At 42.5% G+C, this 11,691-nt stretch overlaps 1 protein-coding gene across 1 annotated transcript; it reads left to right on the forward strand.

The window, feature by feature from the left end:
• Positions 1–3,137: 3,137 nt before the first annotated feature.
• On the forward strand, positions 3,138–5,917 carry T265_12905 (hypothetical protein; the record flags this gene model as incomplete). The annotated part of the gene is made up of 2 exons (XM_009166213.1): positions 3,138–3,450; positions 5,574–5,917. Coding segments are annotated over 2 exons (633 nt in total), but the record flags the coding sequence as incomplete, so codon positions are not given.
• Positions 5,918–11,691: the final 5,774 nt, after the last annotated feature.

Below are 11,691 nucleotides of genomic sequence, written 5' to 3' on the forward strand. Positions count from 1 at the left end.
TGAGGCTTCTTCAGGTTTTTGACAACCGCTGTCTCGGGAGCGTCGCTGGCTTTGGATGGCGTCAGGGCGTTGGTTACGAAGTGATTAGGAAACGGTATTTGGTCGTGCGGCATGAACTTCAGTCCGAGAAAAGGCCTCTGCCCTGCGGCAATGTGAGGCTTCTTCAGATTTTTGACAACCGCCGTCTCGGGAGCGTCGCTGGCTTTGGATGGCGTCAGGGCGTTGGTTACGAAGTGATTAGGAAACGGTATTTGGTTGTGCGGCAGGAACTTCAGTCCGAGAAAATATCCAGCATCATCAACTACGACGGCCCGGTCATGTGCTACGCATGCCAAAACACCACCTACTGAGACAAGTGTTGTCCTCCGTGCTCTCTTCGTAATGGCGGAAACCGTGAGGTGAACGACATACGAATTGGCAGAAGGGTCTGAAGTAGACTACGAAGATTTTGGGTGTTCTTGATTTGGTACGTCTTCCAGGATGTGGTCTCAGTGACCTCACCTATGCTCGGCTAGAGACATTGCAAGAAATGGCGGCTGATCGATGCCTGTCACGTGTACTGGCAGTTTCTTTCCAGGTTGTCTGATTGAGCGCTTGGATTTGTAAGCACCTGCGAATGCTTGAAATAGCCTATCACTTGGTGCCCTCCCTCTTTTTCTTGCCTTTTTACTCTTGGCTTTAAATATAGTTAGATGAGCTTTATGGTTTTACGGAAGTGAATTATCAGTGCCGACAATAATGCTACTGACTTTGATGATGATGACGATAACTGGCGTGAATTATAGGCGTTGCTGTCAACCTCATCTTCCAAAATCTGCCGCCTTTTGAATTTTCTCTTCCGAGGGATGCATGTTTGGTCCGTGGTTCTCATATCAGCTCACGTGGCCCATAAATAGAGTGACTGGTCCCCAGTAAATATGCTTTTTTCAAGGGGTGGTGTCGGCTAGAAAAATGAGCCAAGGGGATAATGATAAGGTTCACTGAAGTAGGGTGTGTTCGTCAAACATTTTTACAAAAAAATATAAGATAAAAGCTATCTTAAACCATTTTTCGATGGATCTGTAGACTAATTACGTAAGCAAGTGAATCTTGGGTAAGAAAACACAATCGAACGAAGTTGAACACGCAGTGTGTGTATTTTCAATAGTATAGAATATTAAAAATCACTTATTTTGGAGTAAAGAACCCTGCAAATTAACGAAGATTCTCCAAGCCTCTAGTGCAGGTTGAAGGCTTTCACGAAAGCCTCATAACAAATGAGGAAAAACGCGGGCAAAATCATCAATGAAATAACGATTTTAGTGGTGCGAATATATTCAAGGTCTATGGTTCTAACGTTTGGACATTCCGTCAAAATGATTTGCGTGGTTGACGAACATACGCCGAAAATCAAAACACAGGATAACCAAATGATGGCTTAGAATGGATCTTTTATATTATATCCTGAAAGATAATACAAGGATAATAGCAGATGAACAGATGTGACCTGCTAATTATTCCATTCCATGTTGCATTTCTGTAAGGTATCCTTTGAATAAGGCAAGATAATTCGAAAGTTTTTTTCGTTTATTTCCTCGTAGAGAGGCGACTAGTCCGAAAAGCCGCCTTATTTATCACGAGCTTCACGTAGCTCAACATTTTTTCGTATATTTTACCGTGAACCAAACGATGTGCTGACTGACAGTCTTCATTTCACTGGGTTACAGTGAAAGGGAAGATTGTAGTTTATTCTGGTGAGTCCACACCAAAGGGGAAAGCGCTGGACTCGATTTTCTCTCTTGTTAGAGCTCATCAGCAGTGCCTATGCAATGGCCGTGCAGCAGTCAGAATTCCGTATATCTGATACGCGAGTCGAGCGTGTTACTACTATTCTATTAGCACACATTGCAAGAACCTGAATCTTGACGTCTGTACAGGCGAACTTGTTCACTTTTGAGTGATTTGATCGGTGTGTCCGGCTCATCGAACAACGACCAGGTAACTGTCCTGGTTGTGACGATCGATTGACTCACATTTCCCAGTCAGGTAACGCCACAGACGTTCCAAAGCTGCTGGACAATTTTTGATTTCTGTTTTGTGGGGTTGCGGGATGTGTACTGTTCATATTCACATCCTGACACAATCCTGACGGACGGGTCAATCGATCGTCACAACCAGGACAGTTACCTGGTCGTTGTTCGATGAGCCGGACACACCGATCAAATCACTCAAAAGTGAACAAGTTCGCCTGTACAGACGTCAAGATTCAGGTTCTTGCAATGTGTGCTAATAGAATAGTAGTAACACGCTCGACTCGCGTATCAGATATACGGAATTCTGACTGCTGCACGGCCATTGCATAGGCACTGCTGATGAGCTCTAACAAGAGAGAAAATCGAGTCCAGCGCTTTCCCCTTTGGTGTGGACTCACCAGAATAAACTACAATCTTCCCTTTCACTGTAACCCAGTGAAATGAAGACTGTCAGTCAGCACATCGTTTGGTTCACGGTAAAATATACGAAAAAATTTTGAGCTACGTGAAGCTCGTGATAAATAAGGCGGCTTTTCGGACCAGTCGCCTCTCTACGAGGAAATAAACGAAAAAAACTTTCGAATTATCTTGCCTTATTCAAAGGTTACCTTACAGAAATGCAACATGGAATGGAATAATTAGCAGGTCACATCTGTTCATCTGCTATTATCCTTGTATTATCTTTCAGGATATAATATAAAAGATCCATTCTAAGCCATCATTTGGTTATTCAGTGTTTTGATTTTCGGCGTATGTTCGTCAACCACGCAAATCATTTTGACGGAATGTCCAAACGTTAGAACCATAGACCTTGAATATATTCGCACCACTAAAATCGTTACGATTGACTCACATTTCCCAGTCAGGTAACGCCACAGACGTTCCAAAGCTGCTGGACAATTTTTGATTTCTGTTTTGTGGGGTTGCGGGATGTGTACTGTTCATATTCACATCCTGACACAATCCTGACGGACGGGTCAATCGATCGTCACAACCAGGACAGTCTTGAGGCGCCAAGAATAGTTGTAGAACGGTTTTAACCACAATCAGTCAATATATTTAAGTGTAAACTGTTCCAACTGAACTTCAGCACTACCCTATCATTATGTGATTATTCCGATGTAGATTAATTTCCGTCCCATCAACTATGACAGACTTTACCTGTCAGACCTCAGAAGATGAGACGTACGATTGGCTGGAGGCCGAAGAGGCAGAGGATCCGGAATACGCAGAACAGCTACGACGCTATTCCATGTGGCTACAACCAAAGGCAGAGTCCCTTATCCCACAGACGGCTTTCTGGAGCGCGTGCCGACGGGACTTGGCCGATCGATTGCATTCAATGCCTGTCAACATTGCCATTATTGCATTAGCTTCGCTGGACGCTCTGATTTTGATTTGCGTGATGTTACTGGAAATCGAAGCTTTAAAGCTTGAGGTAGGTGGACAAATTCAACTGGTTTTCAAGGTATTATAAATGATTTTGCCATTTTGAAATGAGACAGAAGAAAAACGGACGATTGTCTTCAGTCAAGGATGCATAAAGTGACGTGTGAAGGACGAGTCCTCGACTTACCACTTGGGCGACAAGAGTTTGGCTGCCAAAAATAGTAGTTGGTCGATTCTCGATGCATTGTACACTTTTGATAGACAACAAAGTAGATGCAGGTTCTGGCGCTTTGCCGCATGACATTACAGCAAAATATCCAGTAAGGGATCTTCAACAGAAAGCACATTGCACCCAGAAATTTTTCTGTGTCCTTATTGATTATTGATGAAAGTCTCATTGGTGAGCGGGGCAAAGAACGCTGAAGATGGCCTCAACAGACGTGAGACAACCTCTAGTTGATCCTGTTACGATCAGCGACAGATTGTTTCAACCAAAAATCCACCATCTTTATTATATATTCTAAACGTAGAATGATTGGTTTCCGTTTGCTAACATGCAAGCACGGTAATTAAGTCAACCGCTGTCGACAGCACAGTCTTTCACATTGGGCTATTTATAGGAACAACTGTGGGAGCCGTGTCGTCCCACCACGATCCTTCACTAGAGAATTTCATAATACACTAGAAGATAGGACAACTTCAATGCAAGGTGACTTGTATTAGGAATATCTGATGAAAGGCGTCATATCATCGCCGTCAAATCAGACGTACCACGTGATTCGACAACAAAATTTTCGGCGAAGCATATAAGGTGAATTTTGCACATTAGGTTTTAGTGCGTAATGATGTCAGTAAAGTGTTTGGGTATGTTCCTGTGAACAGCTCGCTCTTGCAGGCCTGAAGACGCATGAACCCTAGACAAGTAAGCCCACAAGGCCTGAAATTTATCTAGTGGTATCGGAGTGTTACCCTGCGATTAAAATAAATGGGCCTACTGGTTTTTTGAATTCGCCACGACCGCTTTGATATAAAACCAAATTATCTTCGACTAATTCATGGTGACTAAACCGTATAAATCACTGTTGAGCCCCCGACTCCACATTTGCGCGCCATCCATAATTTTCCCCTTCTGAGTCATTGAGCATGGCTCGGGTAGAAGGAACTGCGTGGGTGCGAGTATCATTCGTGGTTTGTACACAAACGTTCATCTAAAATTTACTGTGGTTGGACAAAGTCTAGAAGGACGATTTTTATTTGACAGTTTGAACTGAGGTTAGTCTATGCTAAAAATCCGAGGAGCAAAGTACAGCTATTTCGTCCTTGTTAGGAGTGGTCGGTGGCGCGCATCCTGCTAATTTCCTCAGTGATTTGGACTTACAGCTCCTCGGGGAACAGTTGAACCGTTCGGCCACGAGCGATTTATGAGCAAAACAATCAAAATCTGATTTGAACATAGAACTATCATACAGAAGTGAAGCTTGGAACGTGACACTTATTTCAGCGGGGTTGAAACTAAGGACCTAATTGCAGAAGGATCTCCCGGAAATTTATTAATTTTCTGTTATATAGATGTTGAACTGGATCGCATAGTTTAAAACGCTACATAATTAATTCAAAAAGCCTCGTTGTCAGGGGGGAATGATGGTCAACAATCGTCATTTACTTAGAAAATTCCCTCCTTTTGATTCAGGTATGGTCGATAGATAATTGCCCTACTGAACGCATGGAGAAAACCTACTTTCCTACTAGAATGTGGATGGAAAACTTTACGAATATGTGTTTAACTGCGTCCTGGCGGTAATCAATGTAATCTCGCTTGATTTCATTCCAAATCAAGATGAATCCTGCCGCCCTTGTTTGAATCATTGTTCCACACAGTGCGTTTGTGTATCCTAGGTGCAGTCCAGATTTCCTGACATTTCTCAAAAGCAGTGCTTTTAGAGTTGAATATCTTGCCAATCGTTTTAGAAGACTTATTCGTTGAGGTGAAACTAACAGACAGCTGATTCAGTATCACCCAAAGCCACTCAACCAAAGGTTTCCCCATATCTTGCAAACAGAATTGCCTACTCAGTCCTACCAAAATACGTAATGGCGTTTTCCCACTAGCTGGTATTTTACCAACGGAGGCCAAAAAGTTGAAATGTTGTTGTGTCCATCTTTTATTTTCAGCCAGGTGAAAAACAAACCATATTACAAGAAGCTCGGTTTGCTCTGGAATGCGTCAGCGTTTGCATTTTGTCCGTGTTCACGATGGAATTGACGCTCAAACTGATTGCTGTTGGACCGAGACACTTCTTTACCCAATGGCTAGAAGTGCTGGATGCCTGTGTGACTATCGTGAGCCTTGTTATCGATGCCGTTGTTATTGCTGACCACGCGATTCACATGCAGAACTCACATGGTGACTCCCACGAATCTGGCCTCGGTATTGGAAGAGGAGCTTTGGACGCATTCGGCGCAGCTGCTGGTTTGTTAATCGTGTTCCGACTGTGGAGGGTTGTACGAATCGTAAGCGGTAAGTTGTGCAAATCCACTTCCGGCTGAGCAGTTCACTCTCCGCAAAGCGTTTTTTTAAAAAAAGCTTGTCTACAAACGGAAATACTATCATTTGAAATGCCGAGTCACTTTGCCGAATATGTAGCAACATCGTGGTTAGTCTTGACAGACTCTTGGACAAATACAGAAACGCTCCCAGATGGCGGATTCTATTTCTGCCGACGGCAGATCAGTAAACACGGAATCCAGGGTTATCTAGATCAGCTAAATGCAACAGGGACTCTGTACCAATCGCTCCGCCACAACTTCCCATCTGTATGTGCCGAATATATACCGTGTAGCAAGATGACCAGCCGATGATTAATAAACTCATTCGCATAGGTACTTCCGCCATTGGCAGTGGATGCGACTAAGTCCTTCACGTATGAAGTAAGCTTTGAAGTCGTTTTAGTTAGCGCTGCTGGTCGACACGGAAATGATTCTGGCAGTAGTATTTGGGGGCATCCTACTTCCGCCTATCAAAGCAAGACGTATTAAGCTACTCATCTAGCACGTCCAAGTACGTGTTATCTAGCGCCCTGTAGTCTTTCTGAGCTTTCAGATAATTCCATGCATGACATTTAGAGAACTCAGTGCGGATGACAACCATACTTTATCCTAATTTGTATCACCTCTCATTCCAAATGTGCACTCTCCTTTCTCTCTCGGAATCCAGTGATCAAAATTTGACTACCGAGAGATAACTCAAACCCTCCAAATTTCCAAAATTTTCTATTTGTCCAGTGCATGTTATGTTATTTCCACATCTTCAACTGTCGTGCGATATTCATATGCTTTCCTTGATCGTCCGTTTGGGTGTCCCTTATGCTCATCGATTCTAGTGCTCAATCAACTGACAGTTCGGCTTATGTAAACTATCGTATACACAGCTCTCAGCATGGAAGCGATACTTTAATCGAAACATAACTGGCGCAAATATTTCTGTCGAAGGTTACACTAAGCTCCATCTAACACCCTTATTAACAACTTCAAATGTACCAGTTTTTTAACGAATGACTACAAGCTCGCTGTTGGGTCCTGATGATGGGTCAAATATCTCTCTTAGTTGCCGTTTAATAAGGCTCATCGTATACTCGGTGACTCGAGGGGTATCATATTTATGCTGCTACTTGTTCGGCCTCATCTGTACACAGCTCTCTTAGCTTATTGAACATTGTTGAAAATGTAGAAGTTCTGTGATGGGGGCAGAAAGTTAACCCTTGTTGAAGTGTGGAAACAGCTCCCATCTTGATGAAAGTGGCATTGTTGTTTTGGACGTTTGGTTCAGATGTCACCCAAATCTGGAGTTTGCTGCCCCCTAACTTGACCAAACATCCCATCAAACTTAAAGTGTTTTGTGCTATTTTCTTAGATGTCAGTAAACGGTATACCGATTATTAACCAAACCTTTCTGAAATATTGGTGTCTTGCTTCAGCTGAATTGCATTCCACCTCATGAAAAGTATGGTAAAGTTTCAACCAAATTCTTCTGACGTGTCTTCCCTTTCCTCTTGAAACCTATCGATTTACTTGTTCAAACATGCCTGTTACATCCAGAAGTTTGAGGATCACTGATTTGGCGAAAAAAACTTCTGCATGGGCAACAACATTTTGCCCTCAAATTAGTAATGCTTGCAACAAATATGCCATTACAGAAAAATTTGAACACAGCACCGTTGGAATACACATACTGTCGGGTGTTCAGAAGGAAACTGAAGTATATGATCACAACCGATTCGTCTCTAAACGTTCACATCCAGTTACACGTGGGTGAAAAAATTTGCTGAACACAAAGTGCCTAGTGTCCAGTTCCATATAAGTTTATTTATTATATGTATACATTTATTATAATTTCTTTTACTTGTCTATTTAATATTTATTTCATTTATTTATTTATTTAATTTTATTTGAACATTCTATGGTAATGGAAGGTTAATCACACTAACAAAGCCTGTTTTTTAATAAAAACGGCAGTAAAATTCAACTCCTGGGAAATCACTATCTTTCTTCACTGATAACAGCTAGCAGACCGAAATAAATCACCCAGTCTATTGCAAAGAAGGTCCACCTCAGACAAGAAATAACATGAATTTTTACCCTACGAATCCGCTTTTTTCTGCTGGGCAGTTACCAAATTAACCGAAAATGTATCTTGCGGTCAGAAATTGCTAACTTCGGGTCCACTGCAGTGGTTTGGTTTATCCGATGTACACAAAGGGGCTACGGATCGGACGGAAAGCTCTCTCCTAATCACGTCAGAAAATATGGAAACACGGAGTGCAGCGTGCAGTGAATGTGAGCAAGATCGAGAACGCTTGAGAAGGAATCAGTCTACTTGTAAGTAGGCGGAAATAAATGACAAAAGTGGAGGTTCGCTCTGGTTTGCGGGGTCGATATTAGGATTTTGCAAGGACTAACATCGTCAGGCAGAGAAGAACCACTTCATCTTTTTGGATAAGTTCTTCGATGGACGAAGACACACATCTAGTCAGTGTCACTCCACACGTTATTAGTACCATAAATATCCGGCGCTTCAGAGATAGCCGTACCAACGAGGGAAACATCTCATGGGCTTCATACTCGGTGATGTAATAGGCAGTCGGTGGACCCTCGTGGGTTCCATTGGATCTTATCTGCAGGGCGATTGAAACTTGGTCTGTGGGTTTGCTCGAACGGTAGTTATTTGTCAGGTTGGTGAACAAATTGAGATTCTGAGGACACCTAGTGACGGTGCGTAGCCCAGCCATTTGCAGAAACACAACAATACATCCGGAGGGTTTATACATCATGGAAGTTCACCAGCTTTAAAAGTACAAAATATCTAAACATTTAAAAGCAAGGGTCCTGGCATGATTAAAAAATGTCTTTATATTAAGTCAAGTAGCGCCCCGGGAGTTGAATTTTCGGCTTTAGCGACTGGTACCTTTATACAAAATTAGGTACACCTTCGGTAAAGCAGATGAATTGCAGCTCAAATAAGGTAACAGCGAGTCATGAAACGAGCTACATTTTCGAAAGCACCCATCCTCACGGTAGTCAGTAGTTTTTGCGGATATATTTGTCTTACTTGGATCACGTGTGAGCCATCGAAATGGGTTAATGCAAAAGACACGCACTGGCCATCCAATAACGCTTTGTGAGCAAAGCTCTACAAGCGCCGATTTGTTCTGTCGTACTTGGGGATGATTTAGGTAATTTAACTACGCGTAGGTGACCTTCCTGTAGAGGGTCGATAAATACGGCAGAGAAACGGAAAGTGCAAGGCGGAAAACAAATGCACTAACAAAGTGTCAAACGAGATTTAAGGTAAATAACTGTGGTAAAAACAGCGTCAACATGAGGCCACAAGCTGGAGTTATTAACGGATGGTATTTCACGTCATCCTTAATAAAAGATGGGTGCTATCAATCAAGAATAATGACGAGCTATCAGTAACCGATTTTTGAGTAAGTGATGAGACAACTTGGCACCAGGGATCTATACCACAAAGGCAGCTTTCTCAAGACCACCTAGCAGGCTCACTCAATCCACTTATGAATTCGTCTAAGCTTTGGAAATGCATTGACCACAATCGCACCATCATCGCCATCATGCTCGAACTAGTGGAAAGAATAATGCTTGGGAAAGTCATGGGCATGCGAAGCAAAAAATGACAGGAAATAATTCTGCCTTTTAAGACGACTGTTTGATTTGGCATATTCACGTTTGTTTCACGACTCTAAACGAAATAAGAATGTCATTTTTTCTTGACTCATCAGGTTGCTATTCTGATTAACCATTTTCCCTTGACTGGCTGTGTTCTTCGATCCCACTGCGTGTAACTGAATGGCTCCAGCGGTTTCTTGTACAAAAATGGCAATTTCTGCCAGAAAGATATCAATATTATTAGGTCGATTTCTCGCTCAGTGGCACTGCATTCGATGTTATTATTCCCAGAAACCTACAAGAACTTCGGAATTCGCTTTGCTTCCGCACTTAGTGAGTGGTGGGAGGAAAGCCCCAGGCATTTCATTGAGTGCAAACGAGAGAGTGGGACGGTATGGTATCGTCATTAAAGTAATCTGTGATTTCGACTCTTTATGTGGTCGAAGAGCAGAAGAATCCTTGGGATAAATCATTATGAAACTCGAGGACATACTCTAAAGACTGGCAGGTCATATGGAAAGTAGGATGATGGAGGAAAAAAAGTTCAACTGTGACTAACTAATCCGGTTGTTTCATGTCTGTGTCTCACGGAAGTCGGCCTACTTATGATTTGTGTCAACTCTGGGTATGATGAAAAGTACTCGATGGCATTTACTGAAAGTAAACAGTGATGGAGTTCTCCAAGTATGTGTCTTGAATAAGTGCTCAATTCCGGACGGATGTAAAAGGGCTACCCAAAATAACACTTAGGAGATTTTCAACACATGGTCCCTTATGGACAGGAGCCCGGCTAATGCACCGCGGTCTGTCAACGGTATGGAGCTTCTAATAACGGTAAAACCCTGGCGTTCAATTATTAATTAGCCTTGAGAAACGGATACCATGTTTGTCCTAGGCAGAGTCCAACAAGTTAAGTTGGTGGTAAGAATTTCGATGAGATTAAATTTTGAATCGTTCAATAAAAATCAACGCGCATTTTATTGTACTGAAGAAACTGCCTAATTACTGCTGCTCATACGTTTTTTCTGCTGATTAACTGTGTCTATTGAGTTGTCCGCATCGAATAGACCGTATTGTGCTTGGAGAGGTTCTTTTTGCTGAAAAATTTGCAATTTTCCAATCTTTCCGTTATTGTGAGACAAACTGTTGAATCCGGATTACCGCATTGCACAGGATCGGCTATCGCTAACGGTTGACCTACCAAAGTTAGAAGGAAGGTCTATACTTTGGACGTTGAATGGCTGAGACATCAGTACTACCACCAAAATCTGAACTGGGGAATAGATGAGGCGGTTTTAAAGCCACCAGAATGTCTAACTGATGATCCCGAACTATCCATTCAAGTGAGTATAAATGAACAGATGAATATCACAGTGCATGAGAGTAGCCATGAAACTCATGAGGCGCAGTGTGACAGTGCAAGCCATTATTCAACTTGGTCTATACAAGGATCGCCAGAGTCACCATCATCACTTTAGGCCTAATACCTCGAAATGTCTAGAGTATTGATGTGGATCGTTTGCAGATGGATACACGAGATACATAAACAGAATATAGGAGGGCACATTAAATCACAACTCAAAGCAGTACAGTACAATATGTCATAATGTGTACAAACTATATTGGACACAACGGTGAAAAAAACGGACAGATTGGCTACCATAACCGCAGTCTATCGCTGGGGAACCACTTACACCCCCTTTGAGTTAGGGCAGTGGAGACGGCTAAGGTGCCGATAATCAGTATACAAAAGATCGTTTGGCGGCCCACTCATGAGACGCACTCCAGACACATATTTGATCAGCTAATGCTAGAAGTAAGACAGCTTGGCCTCCTCAGCAATACCTCAATACTACAAGGTTTTGCGGACACAGACGGGAACGGTCTAGAAGTTGAACACAATGATGTTCGCTCAGGATAGCATGGGGGATGCACCATCGATAAGCCGAAACCAGAATGCGTAAGCATGGTAATATATGGTTACCCAGTGTCTGATCTAATTCCGTTCACAGCATTAAAAGGCACTTCTACAGCCATCGCAGGCTTAGTCATCTACTACCTTTGGAAAGCGAATGAGGATCATATAAATGTTTCGCTGACGGATGAC

The sequence above is a fragment of the Opisthorchis viverrini genome (assembly GCF_000715545.1).
Source record: "Opisthorchis viverrini unplaced genomic scaffold opera_v5_23, whole genome shotgun sequence".
Classification (NCBI taxonomy): Eukaryota; Metazoa; Platyhelminthes; class Trematoda; order Opisthorchiida; family Opisthorchiidae; genus Opisthorchis; species Opisthorchis viverrini.